This window comes from Onychomys torridus, chromosome 16 (genome assembly GCF_903995425.1).
Source record: "Onychomys torridus chromosome 16, mOncTor1.1, whole genome shotgun sequence".
In the NCBI taxonomy this organism is placed as follows: Eukaryota; Metazoa; Chordata; class Mammalia; order Rodentia; family Cricetidae; genus Onychomys; species Onychomys torridus.
The window spans coordinates 38,618,600-38,634,691 of NC_050458.1; the positions used below are offsets into that span (position 1 = coordinate 38,618,600).

The window sequence follows — 16,092 nt, forward strand, 5'->3', positions numbered from 1 at the left end:
TCTGAAGCCTGTCTGACCAGCTTCCTCTGTACAAACTACCCTAAAGCCCCAGGAGATAGTGGATAAGCTTCAGGATGCTTGAGGCCCCTATGATGCCCATCTCCTTCCAGCCCCATCACTACCTACCCCCATCCTGAATCCTTCCCTCTGACCACCTCTACTCTCCAGATATAGCAGGTCTCAAACAGATACCCTTGGAGAAACCGTACTCTCTGCCTGGAGCCCCTGCCTATACATTGGTTCTGGTCCACTTCCAATTGCCCACTCCTGGTAGACCTTGAAAGATCAGGGTCACCTACCAGGGCAGGCCCTTGTTGTCTACCTCCCTACTGGGTCCCAGCTTCCCCTAGTTCTCACACATGCATCTCCACCCATCTAACTGTCCAGCAAGCAGCATCTTCCCCAGACAACACATACGTACTGATGATGCTGAGCTATGGTCAAAACTGCAAGGCTAAGAGAGAAGCCACCCCTGGTACCATGAAAAATAAGGTGTGCAGAGTCTTATGGGGACATTGTGAGGGACCAAATCAGGATGGCAGGCTAAGAAAGAATGCCAGCCCTGAGAAACTGGTAGAGGCTCAGAAGCCCTCAAGGAGAAACCCATGTAAGATTCAGGGGACAGGTGTGCTGTGGGTACCATCAGGAACCTCGTGACATTCAGGTACAACTTTCTAAGAGAGGAGGCCAAGGATACTGGGTTGGGATGGCCCAAGGCTCAGGAATGTGCCTTGAAACAGGACAGGACAAAGGGTAAGGCCTCTGACCAACTGATGGGAGCTGATAAGGGCTTCAGTATGAAAGTTGGGCCCATCAGCAAGTAGGCTGAAAGACAGAAAAGACCAATCCTCCTGCTCTATGACAGTCACGATCTGACAGACAGGAAACAGCCAAGCAGGCGGCAGAAAGTATTAACAGTGGGTCTGGGAGCTACCTAGAACAAGTGATCCACAAAGATGTGTCATTGAGACGGGAGCCTATAGGGAAAAGACCACTTTAGGTGGGGAAAGGTGGGGTCCTGGGGCAACATGGTGTGTATGAAGAGCTTCACAGGACATATGAGGAGATGGCAAAAGGGGGGGCTGTCCCTAAGGGGGAGCAGAGGCATGCATGCAGGACCGAAGGCAGGAGGCAGCCCCGAGGCTTGGTTGGGTTAAGAAGCAAGAAGAGGAAAGAGGGAGAAAAAGAAAGGGGGAGGTGAAGACTCTAGGGAGGGGCCCAGGGACAAGTGAAGGTGATTGCCATGCAGGCCTGGTGGCCTGAGTTCAATCCAGAGCACACACAAAGGCATTAGGAGAGAACTATGGTATATAGGCCACCACCATACACATGCACGTATCATGCAAACACACATTATATTTTTTTAAAGAAACTAAGAAGAAAGGAGAGCCAGGGAGAGCAGAGGGCAGGGAAAGGGGGTAAGATAGTGGAAGAAGGAAGCCAGAGAACAGAGAAACCCCGCAGGGCAGGGCTTCAGGAATACAGCCTGCAGAAACCAAGAGACTGAACAAGACCAAGAGGAGGCACCATACCAAGGCCGACCTCTGTATAAGGGAGTCAGTTAGTAAAAGACTAAACAGCAGGCCCAGCTTCCGCCAGAACAACACTGCTCTGGACCCTGGTGACAAGCGTCTTGGTAAGTGTCAAGAGCTGAATAGAAACACTGCAGAGGTGGAGGTGGAGTCTACATGGACATACAATGCTCTGAAAGGGGGTACAGCAGCACTGGAGGGGGTTTGATGGCGGGGTGAGAAGCTGAGTCAGTGCTGCCCTGGAGGAGAATGACATGAAGGAGAAAAGCAAGGGGAGCAGGGGACGGGCCCTGCCCCCACAGGAGCACAGCAGAGTACCCAGCTTAGCACCAGCACACCGCACATCAAAACCAGGATTTTTTTTTTCACCCTGTCACTTTGTAAATAAACCTATAGTCTCCTCAGTGTTAAGCTGGTTAGGATCACCAGCCAGGCAACCAGCTCCAGGTGCCACGATGCAGAAACCACCAAGGAACTCTCCTTACCATTCACAGTGATCGTCCCTGTCGTCTGTGGGACCCCAACCAGTGTCACCGGGTACAAACCGGATTCCGCAGGAAGGGAGAGCGTTGCAGGGAGAGACTCGAACTCCACCCCGCTGGTGAGGAGCCCCTGCGGGAAGTGAAGGAGCACTGTGAGGAGGAGGAGGAGGCATGGCTCAGACCCAGGCTGGGCAGCCACTTCCTAATGGGCTCTGTGACTTTCCCTGCAGGAACTACCGGGATGAAAAGGCCAGCAGCTTTCCAAAACCCACAGAGCACTTCGAGGGAGGCTGGTGCGAGCTGGACCCCCGAGAGTAGGGTGGCCAGCAAAAACTCCAGAATAGAGTGGCCAGCAAAAACTCCAGAATAGAGCAGCCAGCAAAAGCTCCAGCTGGGGTGAAGCCCTGTGTATCATCGTATGGTTCCTTGCTTTGCTGTTCTGCCAAATGAGAATGTGGACCCAAAGAAAAAAATAAATAGTTCTCTACACACGAAAGAAAAAAAAAATACAGTGTGGAAATATCTCAGAGGGTGATTTCACTCCGGGGCATCTCAGTGTAGAGATGCTTGTTCATCTCACTGTAGAGCAGGAACTGAGCTTGCTAGTGAACTACATGAGTCGCCAGTCTCAAGAAGCTGCCCCTTGATGGGCCATAGTGCAGAGACATCAATTCTCAGGAGGTTCTAGTCATCTATTCACAAAAGCAAAGTCATGATCAAGGCCACCCCTTGGGATCCCCACTGAACCCTGAATGAGCAAGTATGGTCAGCAAAGAGGCACAGGTTGAAGAAAGCTGAACAGCACAGGCATCATTAGGATCTAGCAAAAAACAACCAAAAAACTGAAAAGTAAAAAGGAGAAATACCATTAACAAAGATCATAAACATCTTGGCGTAAATTCACCACACACGTGTGCAAGACTTCACGGCAGCTACAGAACACAACCAGAGCAAAGGGGCCCTCCACAGGGGAAGGATTCCATGATTCTCCCAGATGGGATGGTTTTCCTCAGAGCAATGGTCAAAACAGTAGGAACTTATCTTGGGTGTGTTGATCAGGAGGGAGTGTGCTGACCTGTGAGCCCATTACACGTTCATAGCGGAAGGAAGAATGTCGGTATCAAAGAGGAAGGAGGCAGGGAGGGACCCGAGGGGATGTGTGTACACACTTGCAAGCCCTTTCCCAACTCTGTCGACAGAGAACACCAGAAGCAAAGGCACTCTACTGGCAGTGGCTGCTCCTGTGATGTATGTGTGGTGTGGGTAGACGTCATGGGTAAGAATAGAAGAAAGGCCAGTTACAAGGCCGTTGTCCCTAAGCAAAAAACGTCAACACTCACCTCTGTTGAAGCTAACGAAAGCTAAATGGCAGTTGCTAACATGTCTTCAGTGTAGGTGGTGGATATATGCGAGTTTATGCCTAAATGCTTCATGATTAAGTTTTTAAGTTTCTGACCACAAGCTGTGGGCTATCTCCAAATGGAGCTTTATAGTTAATTATAATCTTTAGCCTTCCCAATATTTTTATAATAAGCACATATTATTTTTAAATCAGATAAAAGTGAAAGCTACTTTTAAAGATTTGTTTTTTTCAATAAGCTGGGTATGGTACACATGCCTTTGATCCCAGCACTCAGGAGGTAGACGCAGGTGGAGCGCTGTGAGTTCAAGGTCAGCCTGTTACGTGTTGAGACTTTGTCTCAAAATCCAAAAGAAAGATAAAAACGTATGGCGCAGCAGCTGCCCTCCGACATTAGCAAGGGATTCTCAAGGAGGGTAGGGCATATTGTTCATCAGTTAATGAGTTCACCAAGCATGAAAGAGGACCAGAGTTCGGCTCCCCAGAACCCACATGGGTGTGAAGGCTGACCTTTAAGTCTCACACAAAGGAGAGGTGGAGCAAGCTGGCTAGTGAGACTAGTCACATTGGCAAGCCCTAAGATTTTTGGGGAGATCCTGACTCGAAAAATTAAGATGGATGAACAATCGGGGGAGATTCCCAACATCAACCCAAGCCTCCACACACATGCACACATGCACACATGAGCGTGCACACACACACTACAGGCACATGTATCTGAAAACATGCACATTGGCAGGTACACACAACACACACGAGGGGGAAAGCCCTCAAGGAATGAATCCATGGAGTGATGTGCACAGGGGTCTTGCCTGAATCCCACATGACGACGCTATATAAGTCCTGTTCCCCTGACCACAGAAGTGGGTGAGCTGTTCTGAGGGGCGTGACCACAAAGGGAGTGACATCTTCTGCAGGGATCTGAATCCGAACAGCAGGGTCACAGCCATGCATTGCAAACATTTCTTCCTTACCCCATGGCCTGTACTAAACCTTGAACCCTGACCTCCAGATGACTATTTCAAATCTATATTTAATCAATTAAGATCAGTGTGTGTGTAAATCGAAGGCTTGCTTATAGAGCCACATGCTACTGAGTGCCAAGCCAAGACACAGGAATGACGAAGCGTGACCTCCGCACACAGGAAGCTCAGAGACCTTAGTAAACAGATGTAAAATCAGGCATATATTAGTGGATGTCGATGTCCAATGTTAAGCAAAAAGGTATTTTTCAACGACAGTCGGTTTTCGGCCAAATGACTGGTGGCACATACCATGTTTTCCACGCGGAGCTCAAACGGCATTGGGTTGTACACCATCAGCTGAACTTCACACACATCTCCTTGAACCCACTGGAAATCTACAAAACACACACACAGAAGATCTCCAGGGTGAGTTGGTACCACTGCTGCCGTGCTAGTGTATGTGTTGTTTATGTGTACAGCAGAGCCACGGGCCGTACACTTGCCCTGGCATGAGCAGCTCATGTGATAGACTGCGTGATGGTGATTGGTGCTGCCCTAAGCAGGTACAGGGGCCCTTTGCAAGAGCATGACTTCCCTATGTCCCCTAAAACCTGGTCAGACATACTCCTGATTCATTGCCTGCTATACATAACTGCCCCAAAGGTGCTCTCTAAATGATAGTACTTACCTGCCACACCTAACACCATGTACCCGACCAGCACGGGGGGAGGGAGGTGATCTCTGAGTGGCCATAACTTAGGCCTGCATCCCACAGCATCACATACACACAACTGCCCCCAAAGGTCTCTGAATGGCTATCAGTGAGATATATTCTCTTACTTGATCCTGAGTCAATTTCTAAAGGTCCCGCTCCACAGAGGGCACGACCGGAGCCCAGGGTGGCACTATCAGGACCTGAGGTCACATGGTGGGAAGTAAGAGCTGCAGGGCCAGGCTACAGTCGCAGCCAAAATGGTCCCTGACAGCCCTGGCCCATCCAGGCCATTGCTTTGTCTCTGGGACAGCTGCTGAAATTAGCCCGAGGCCTCAGAAGGACATGAAGTCCTGTCACAAATGACATGGAGACCCAGGAAGGTGTGGTGGCTCTCATCTGAAATACCAGCACTCGAGGGTGCTGGAACAGGAGCATCAGGAGTGGAAGCCAGAAGACCCTGTCTCAAAACAAAGAAACCAGGAGACTCTGCACCCTACCATGCCCAGCCCAGCAGCGGCCATCCTGCCTCCTCGATTGGCTCTTCTGGTAGCTTAGGCTTCACTTTGTGGGCATCACCTGGAATACTGGTAAGCTTTTTTTCCCCTAAAGAACTGGCTAGGAAAAGTATCACCCCATTTGTTTAAGATAAAAATGTCAGAGGGGAGTTAAGGAAGCTGGGGTGGATTTCTCCTCTCTGGGGTGGGAGTGCTGGGTCAGATGAAAACGTGGGACAATTTACCGGGGGAGGAGTAAGAGGCTGGGGACAGCCACAGAGCATTAAGCAAACATGTTGACTCTTAGCGCAAGGCACAGCACTACTGGCAGTCCGGGTCGTACATTCTAGACGCCAGCCCAGCTGCACTGCCCTGCTTCACGGATACGAAGGTGTTGAAGCTTCCTTTTATGAATATAGTCTGCCTTTGCCAAAGACACCAAGGCAAACACTGTCTACCCGGCAGGCTTGTCCAAATCAGATGGGACCTGACCCGACATCATAAACTTACTTAAAATATTAGGAAATCGGCTTCTTGTTTGGTTTGGTTTTGAGTGGGGAACCCAACCGGGAGGTTCTCAAATGGGAACTTTGTGGATGACAATGTTGTGTTAGAGTGGCAGGAGATAGCTAGCCAGGCTGACCAGCTCCAGCAGCCTGCACAGCTGCAGGGTGCTGGGACCACGGGTGCCAGCTTCTCTGCTTATAGGCATGGGGGAGTGAACCCTTCTTCATGAATGCCAGGGAGACACTCTGATGAACAAGCCTCATTTCAGCTCCAAATGTATATTTTGGGATGGGAAAATGTAATTTATTTTCTATGGCTTCTAATGTCTTTCCGGAACTATCCTGATTAGTGAGTCCCTGCTGAAGGCTATGTGTCTTTGGCTTAAATTTCAAATGTTTCTAACTGAATCTCTGCATGTAACAGGAGAGTTACCATAGTATCCGGAACACAGTAATAGAGATGCCCGTGGGGTTGGGGGAGGTGTCCTGAGAACATTTCCCTGCTCCCTGTCATTCTTTGTGTCTGCCTGTGGGTCACTGGGCTGAGAGAAACCATGGTCCAGGTACCACACTGGAGCATGATAGGATGAAGGTTCTCCTAGGTTTTTTGTTTGTTTTGAGACAGGGTCTTGTTTTTAAGTAGTCTAGGTACCTGGGGTGATGGTGAAGTAGATGAGCCAGTGCAGGAGAACCCCATCCTCTGTCTCCAATAAGATGAAGGGAGGCACTCCCATCAGAGGTCATACCAGAGTCCCACACAATGCAAAGGAACAACTGTCTTTCTCTCTTCCTGCCCATAAGGCATGCTGAGTGGGAAATGCCATCTGCCCTTCCCTGTTGTTATTGAGTGTACCTGGTTAGACATTTCTCTCACTGCCATATGCTCTCCAGAACAGAGGTACAGTGGTAAAGGACCTATGTCTGGGGGTGACTTTCTTTTGGTTTGTTTGTTGGTTGGTTGGTTTGGTTTGGTTTTGGGGGGACAGGATTTCTCTGCATAGTCTTGGCTGTCCTAAGACTTGCTCTATAGACCAGTCTGGCCTTGAACTCAGAGATCTACCTGCCTCTGTCTCCCCAGGGCTAGGACTAAAGGCATGAGCCACCATGCCTGGCTGGAGGCTGACTTTCAAAACCAAAGACCAAGATGGAATTGCAAAGACTCAAACACATTCTCGAGAATTTGCCAGCACTCGGTATCAGCTGCCTTTTCTCGGGAGATTAGCCGGTATCTCCTGTCTTACCTCCTTCTTAACTACCCTCACTCTCTCTTTGAGACAAGCCCTCATGCAGCCCAGGCTATCCTCAAACTCACTATGTAGCCAAAGATGGCTTCAAACTTCTGATCCTCCTCCCAAGAGCTGGGGTTACTGATGTGCATGACCACGCCCAGTACATTCAATGCTGGGGATGCAACCCAGGCTTCATGCACGCTAGGCAGGCACGCTGCCAATGAGCTACATACTAGCTCCTCCTCCTTTCTCATTTTCACAGGGAACAGTTTTAGGACATGTAAAGCCAAACCAGGGCAGGCCACCCTGCTCTCTCAAGGGCAAAGCCACTCTAGGCCTGCCTGGGCTTTCCCAAAGCCCACGGGCTCTGGTCTGGGATTAATGTGTAATACCAGGGACAGTGTTACCAGCCACAAAACTTCAAAGAACTTCCTTGCATTTTACCCTGATCTTCATTTCTATGTGTCTGTGCTCTACCTGCATGAACTGGAGGGGAAAATGTGCTTGTAGTAGGAAACTATTCTCAAATAGACAGTCCTCAATGTAGATCCCAGTAAACCCACTGGAAGTTGAAAATATTCCACATCAAAAAAGCATTTAAGTAACTAGGAGCGTTGAGGCATGCCTGTAATACTGGCACTTCAAAGGCTGAGGCAAGAGATCTGGAGTCTAAGGCCAGCCTAGGCTACATAATGAGTGTGAGGTAAGTCTAGGCTACATGCTGAGACACTAACTCAAGAAACTATAAATGCATTCCACACACTCCACCCATCAAATATCACAGCCTTACTGAGCTTCCCTACAGAGTCCGTGACGGACAACCGCCTATGCTCAAGCAAACCCACCTAACACAGAGCCTGTGGCAGAACCAAGTGTTTAATGTACGAATGTAATGGTTTAGACATGGAGTCTCCAGGCCCAACTTTAGTCACCACTGGAATGACTATGACCTTGGGAAGAAGGGCCTGCCTAAGAAGTGACAAGGACCAGTGTGGAGCCTGTGCCTGGACCATAGTGCCTCTGTAAGGGGGATGGTAATCAGTAGACACACACACACACACACACACACACACACACACACACACACACACGCTCCCTATCTCTGCCATGTGATGAACCCGGTCTTTATGGCTTCTAGACCGTCCATGAATCATCCTTCGTGAAATAAGTTTCTAACAATCGGATGAGCAACTTCCAGCCAAAGACAACACATGAGATGAGTTTCCAGGGGAGTACGTGTGCAAGCACGTACAAGTGTAGGCACACACAGAACTGGCCAGAAACTCAGTCCTGAGCCCCAGGAGGTGAAGCAGGACACGGACAGCGACCTACCTATTTTCTTGCTGCGTTCCTCTCCGCGGCTGTGAGGGATGATGGGTGAATAGATGAAGGGGCTCTTGGTGGACATGGTCTGTCCCAGCAGGCTTTTCACCTTCTGCGGCCGGAGGCTGGCAGGGAGACTCAGCAGCTTCACACACCTATCATTGTAAGCAGAGTGCAGACACTTACCGTCAGGACACTCACTCGGGACCACACACAAACAAGCGCTGACCTGTTGTTGCCCTGTGCTGTGGAGATCCTGCAGCTTTGGGTCTGTGGGTCACATCCCTTCAGATACTCTAGCAGATCACAGATGGAATGGATATGGGGGGGGGTGGTCATAACCTTGGTTCTGGGCCTGAGCAGCTAGCTGTAGGGTTGGTCTGCCAGCAGCCAGTTCTCCCGACCAGACTAATGACTCTTTGCAATGAACGCATGCAAGTGAAGATATATGGACAGAGGGATTTACAGCATGACTCGCTGCCTCACACTGCAGCTTCCAGGGTAAGATTTTAATTTTTGTTTCCTTTTGTCTCTTAAAATTTGTTTTATTTGGGGGAGGGGGTGCAGGGGCAGAGGGCGGATACAAAGGGACAGGAAAATGAATGGGATCAAGATGCATGATGTGAAAGATGTACAGAATAAATAAAAAGAAAGTTTAAAAAAAAAAAAACCAGAAGGTGGAGAGAAGAGCTCCCACTCCACAGGACTGGGCAGCAGAATAAACATGGCAACCAGCAGGTCAGGAAAGCAAGGTCCCTCCTGGGCTGGGGAGCAGTCCAGCCTCTGTCACCTTCTCCAACACAAAGGTTCCCTCTAAAGAATGAAGACCCAGTCAGGCCCGTGGGACTGAGGTGAGGATGGTGTGCCAGCTCCCTGTTCAGGGCCCACTGTTCCGCTGCCTGCTGTTTCCTCCCGACAGGTCTGCCCACAGTAAGCAGAAGCCAGAGCCTTTCCATGGGATCAGAAGCCACCACGGAGAAGGGGAGAGGCTTTTGCTCCATGTTCTGGTGGAAGCTCCACCTCAGCCCCTGGCACTCTGGCATCCATATACCCAAAGAGTCTGGAATGTTCTGGTGGAAGATCCACCTCCCTCATCTCTTTCCCCAAACCTGCTCCTTCAAAGATGCTCAAGACCACTCCCATAAGGTATTTAAACTGCATCCCAGAAAACTGACACATGGTGTTCCGGTTTCTCATCCCTGTCTCCTCTCTGGAGGAGCCAGAGAATCACCTAGGAATGCTTTACCCATTAAACCAGGGCTTTTTCTAATTTGGTCTAATTTGGTTTGATTTGGATTGCTGCGTCAGCAGAGAGGCTTATCGGGGTGCAAAACCCTTTCAGAAGGCACCAACATGCACCCACACTGTTCTCGGAAATGGCTACTTCACCATCCACTGACTCCATGCTCACAGTCATGAGTTAAAGGCAGTGAAGATAACTTTAGAGGCACCAAAATGATTAGTCAATGTCACATTAAGAAAAGAGGATTCAGCAGTTTCCCTTAGATTAATTTGACCAAAAATGAGTCCAAGTTTGAATTCTCCACTTCTCCCCATGGTTTTTGTCATCTGTAGACTTGTCCAAAGTCTGTCTGATGTGTGAGTCTGATCTGCCCCTATTGCCTGTGTCCTTAACAAAGGTCTTTGCTCTGTACTGGACAGCACATAAAGTGTCACGTGGGGAAGGAATGAGGGATATTTTATAGACATATTTAACTGAGTTTTGTAATATAAGAAATTATTGACTCCAGCACTGAAAACATGCTATGGAATAATAACCATACAGCTTTCAATATGCACATAAGATATTTGTTGAACAAAGTTGTTATTGACCCATTGGCTGTTTTCAACAGAATAATCAACCACAACATACACATACAGTACTCTGAGTCAGGAGTATGTAACTGAAGATTAACATTATGCAAAAGATTTGCTTTTGTTGTAAAGTTTGATTACATGGGAAATGCAAAGCAAGTAATGTCAGCTGTTCCATTGTTCTCTTAAAGGCAGGTTAAACAAACAGGCTGAGTACACAGCAGGCGAGCAGTCTTAAGTGATCTCAAGGAGTATTATTAACTCAGCTGTGAGGTTAAGCAAAAGTTCCAGTCTCTTTGAATGAAAGGGATATTTTCATAAAGATGTACTACCCGTCATGCTCAAGGTCATCCAAGTCAACTACAAACGAGTACCTGTTGGAAGCTAAGTACATGCAGCCCCTGTGCTACCCACCCCCGCAGCACCATCTCAAACACCTCAAAAGCGCTTCACTTGAGTGTTGCCATTATCTCTGCACTATCATCTGGGAACCTGACAAAAGAGAGACGAAGTGCAGCCCACAGTCCCACTAATGGAAAGTGATGATGACCAGAAACACCAGCTCTAAACCACAGCACTGTGAGGCCTCTGGGACCAGACTGGCCCAATGGCTAAGATCAGGAACATGCTAGGCCAGAACAGAACAGACAAGGAAGCAGAGGAGAGAGACCCAGGTGTCTCCACCCCACCTCCTAGCTTCTGAGAGCAGGAAGGAAGGTGAGGTCACACATGCAGTACCGCCCAAAGGCTGAGAAGCTGTATGGTCCTGTGTGGAAACAATTCATCAGCCTCCTGGTACCCTACATGGTAGTCCTGCAAAGCTAGATGCTGAGGAGGTCAAGAACAAGACAGCACGGCCTGGGTCACAAGCACCCACAGCATGCCACCGTGGTGCCTAGGATGCCATCCACTAATACCAGGCTGAGTGAGTGGGACACACGGTGCTGTATGCAACAAGTCACTGTGAGGTCTCAGGCACAGCCCAACCCACATTGACTAATAAGATGGACTCCCTAGAGCAGTGGTTCTCAACCTTCTTAATGCTGCCACCCTTTAATACAGTTACTCATAGCAACCATAAAATTATTGCATTGCTACTTCATAACTGTAATTTTGCTACTATAATGAATCATAAGGTAAATATCTGATGTGCAGGATAGCTCATATTCTACCTCCAAGGGTGTCATGACCCACAGGTTGAGAACCACTGTCCTAGAGGAATCCAGCCTCCCTCGTGCCAAGAGCCCTTACAGCACTTAGCACCTAGGCCCTGACAGGGTTCGGGTCACATGCAAGGGACGCATCCACCATCCACAATAACCCACGTGAAGACAGTACTTAGAAAATGAGGTTTACTCTCTCAGATTCCTTCTCTGCATACACTCCTCCATCAGACTGTCGATCCTTCGACCAGAAGTGGCCTCACAGTTTTGTTTGGATTCGAGCTGTGAGCTGGCTGAGCACCAAAGCCTTGTCCAGCACTTAAACCTGTTGCTCTCAGTAAATGCAGTAAATATGCTTCCAAAAGCTGAGCTTCAAACTCGGCGTCCGAATCTTTTGAAGCTGAGCACTGTGGTGAAAATTCATCGCTGACGGCAAGAAACCCATGCTTGACATGCTCCCCCACCACCACAAGGACCCTGCCTGAGGCTAGTGCCCCTCTCAGACTGAGATTCGCCCTCGGGTTGACAGGGAGACCCTCATTACAATCTGAAGGACCTACCAGTGGAACAACACACACTGATGGATTTGAGGTCCAGTGGCCTGAACCTCACTCAGCTTTTGCTTATAAAGTCAGCAAAGAGCAGTACTCTGGTAATACGTGTGGCTAGAAGGATATTCCCTTTCTTTGGTCCCCAGTTTTTGTAGGAGTCCTCCATTCAAACAGACAGCTGGTTGGTTTTTGTTTTGTTTTGTTTTTCAACACGGGGTTTCTCTGTGTAGTTTTGCTGCCTCTCACCCTGTAGACCAGGCTGGCCTTGAACTCACCGAGATCCACCTGGCTCTGCCTCCCAAGTGCTGGGATGAAAGGTGTGCGCCACCACCGCCCGGCTAAACTGCTGGTTTACTGCTACATATGTCCAAGAATTCTGAAGACATAGCCAACCAGAAAAATGACCCATAACTCATTACAGTGTATACTCATGACTCAATCTTTTTCCATCAAATGTTATTTTATAAAATGTGTCCCCTAGAAAAAGCATGGTTCAAGGCACCTGACTTATAGCCCACATCATGCATTCAGCCTGGCTCCCTCCTGAACAAAGGACATCGGATCTGGCAGATGAAGGGGCTGAGACTAAAGAGGATCCGAGGGATCGAGTGTCCAAGACGGGATTGTCTCAATATTCCACCTGGAGACAGTTTACATGTCAGAATCCCGAGTCGCCTTGGCGGCCTGTGGCTAGAAGGGATCAAGCCTCGCACCAGTGGAATGCTAACTAGGGTAGTGGTTATGAACGTGCCACTTGAGAAGGATGGCCTGGGGACTAACGGGGCCCTTTCTTCCTTGTCTTCTCATTTTCCACCCTTTGTCCAGGGGAAGCCCCCGTTCCAGTTCAAAGCTCAACTATCGTGGGAAGGGCAGATCTCTGTCAGTGAAGATGCCCCTATTAGCTAAGTCAGGAAGACATCAGTCATTGGATGATAGCACACACAATACAAACAGCTCTGAACCCTACCCTGAATTCTTCTCAAATAACCCACAACACGCTGGCCATGGTAGTGTGGGCCTGATTCAAGCACTGGCAAGTGGAGACAGGGGGACCAGCAGTTCAAGGTCATCTTGGCTGCCCTTAGTCCTCCCGCAGAGTTCTGCAGGAATGCCTTGGTCTTTCCTGGCTGCCCTCTGCTGCACCCAAAGGCACTGACGGCAGTGGCATCATTCCAGGATGTCATCACTCCTAACCATCCATGAACCCCACACGTGGCCAGAGCCCTGCTCATCTTGACCACTGGGAACACATGTGATTAAGTGAATCTTAAGTCAGACGTAAACAAGGATGTGTTTGGTTCTTATTAAACTGCAAACTCATATGCCTAGTCCCTGCTTCCGGGTGGGCGTTTTCCTGTCAGTTGCTAAAATGGTTTTATCATCTAGAACCAAGGAAAAGTTCAATGGAAAAAGGCATGAACTATCTATTCTAAGGACAAGAAATTGTAGTTTTCAGGCATCTCCAACAAAATTGGGGCTGGTTTTAAACAACTTATGATATAGCAGAGCAGGGCTCTGAGGTCCTCTGTGTTCACACCACCACGCTCTTCCCTGTCTCCAGGGGTTGCTTTCACTCCCTTCCTCTGATGTTTTCAACACTAAACGGATGAATTCTGCCTGGGTGTGGAGGTTCCTATGGTTTAGACAGGAAGCATCCAAAGGCTCGTGTGCTAAGGACTTGGCTCTACAGCCCCGTTGAGAGGCTGTGGGTTCAAAACAGCAACTGCTGCACTGATGTGTTCACCCCCTGATGAATTCACCACCACCACCACCACCACCACCACCCCCCCTTGGGCCTGTTAGAAGCTGGGACCTGGATGAAGGACACAGGTCAATGGGAATGTGTCCTTGAAGTCGATACGTTGTCTCAAGACTCTGCCCACCCACCACCCCCACATCTCTCGGGGCTTCCCAGCTGCCAGGGGGTGAGCAGCTCTCTTCTCCATACTCCTCTGCTGTGGCGCTTGACTGCAGGCCCAGAAACAACAGAGCCAAGGGCACAAAGACTGAAACAATGAGGCAAAATAAACCTTCCCGACATAAAATGCTTTGTCTCAGGTACTTGGCCACAGTAACAAAAAACTGATTAGTAGTCCTCAGCTCACTTCCATGGAAACATGGTGGCCCAGTAGATAGCTTTGGCACTGGCTTGTCATCAAGTGGAGATGGGGGACTCAGAAGAGGTGACATCCCCACCCAGAGGGTCTGTTCATGCCTCTAAACAGATCTGCGTGGAAAAGGAATCTTGACGGAGGTTTGTCCAGATTGGCTGGCCTGGGAGCATGTCTGTGGAGGGTTGTCTTGAAGTAGGCAGCGCCATTCCCTGAGCTTGGGTCCTGAATGGTCTAAGAGTTGAGGACTGGGACCCCCAGGTGCAGCACCGGGAGCCATAAGGGAGTGAGCAAGACAATAGAAGGAGAGAGACCATCTCTGCTCCTGAAGCACCAGCAGCAGGCCCATGAGAGGGAGTCGGCCCACACCTGTGAGCAGGAGATGACCGGGTCTGGCCGATTTCCATCCTGGACTAGAAATCAGCAGGGTCCCATCTGTCCACAGCTCTATCATAAAATAGGCATGGACCAGGGCAGGAACAGGACCACACTGCTCCCAATTCTGTAAGCCATTGTCACTTCCAAGACCTGAGGTGAAGACCTGAGGTCATGAGCCATAAAATGGGGGTGAGGGTGGGGATTGGGAGGGATATGGGGAGAAGTGGAGATGGAAATGGGGGAGGGGAGACAGATTATTTTCATAGTTCATTGTATACGTGTATAGAATCCTCAAAAATAAAGAACAACTTTTTTTAAATGAAGTCATGAGCCAGAGGGCCAGCAGCAGAAGCAGAGCAGTGCCCCCACACCCTGCCCACAGCCTCACCTGACAATGGGCAGCTTGGTAAAGGGCACGGGAGGAAGCGTGAGGCCATCTGGAAGGGTGATGGGCTCCATCGTCCCAGGACATTTGGCTGTATAGTTCTCCAGGCTTTGAGTCACATCTTTCTTTTCTGAGGAGAAAACAAAACAGAACGTGGGTTCAGTTGACAAAGTACAAGGTGGGTGGCTTTTGTCCAGCTTGATCTGGAGCAATCCGGGCCAGTCCAGAAGGGAGGCTTCCATCAGAAGGAAAGGACGTAAGCTGCCACCCTGGAGGCCCTGTGGACATGGAGGGAACTGAGCTATGACCTTCCAGGATGTGACCAGCACCAGAGAAATACAGCCAGATCAAGGGCCAGAAAGCTGGTGGGCAGGACCAAAGCTCCTTGCATTTTTTTTAACAGTATTTCTCAGCAATTACTAAGCACCAAGCACCCACACAGGGGACCCGCCCCCACAGAGCCTACACTGTAGGTTTGTCCATTTGACAGACGTGGAAGCAAAGGGCCACAAACCAAGTCTCTGGTGCTGCTAGTGAGCTTTGCAAGGTAAACCTGTTTGCTGCAACCACTGATACACATACACGCACATGCACACACACACACACACACACACACACACGTCACTGGGGAAAGGAAAAGAGGACACAGGTGGTGGTGGTGATGTTTGGATAGTAGCCACAAAAGGCTCTCCAACAGAGCACAGATGGTCCCTTCCCAATACTGTGTTATGAAAAGTCTGGCAAGAGGACAGAGCAGCTTGTCAAAGGCCCTGCATTTGACCCTACACCCGTGGTACAGCATTTTAAAGGGGCTTAAGAGAAGCGGGGGAGGGGGGGACGACACAAAGGAGCTCGTGCCTTCTAGAAAGTCTTTTCACTTCAAAACACCAGAGGAAGTCAGTCAGAAGGGATGGCCAAATGAGACCTGGGTTCAAGTCAAGAACTCGCCCTTCCCTGGACACTGTGCACCTCTGTCGGGAGGCATGCCTCCTGCAGAGCCTAGCTGCCCAAAAGTAAAAGCAATGACTCCTTTTTCATAAAAGTGTGGGAGTTCCCTAGGGACAAGGTGACACACTCCAGGGC

General features: G+C 49.4%; 1 protein-coding gene across 4 annotated transcripts in view; it reads right to left on the bottom strand.

Moving 5' to 3' along the window:
* Trappc9 (trafficking protein particle complex 9) overlaps nt 1-16,092 on the bottom strand; it is a 468,984-nt gene that overhangs the window by 364,582 nt on the left and 88,310 nt on the right. For all 4 annotated transcript variants that reach the window (XM_036207929.1, XM_036207927.1, XM_036207928.1 and 1 more), the window contains 4 exons: nt 15,013-15,139; nt 8,616-8,761; nt 4,649-4,734; nt 2,018-2,144 (listed from right to left, as the gene is read on the bottom strand). In XM_036207929.1, the coding sequence (XP_036063822.1) occupies nt 2,018-2,144; nt 4,649-4,734; nt 8,616-8,761; nt 15,013-15,139 (486 nt within the window). The remainder of the gene's footprint in view (nt 1-2,017; nt 2,145-4,648; nt 4,735-8,615; nt 8,762-15,012; nt 15,140-16,092) is intronic.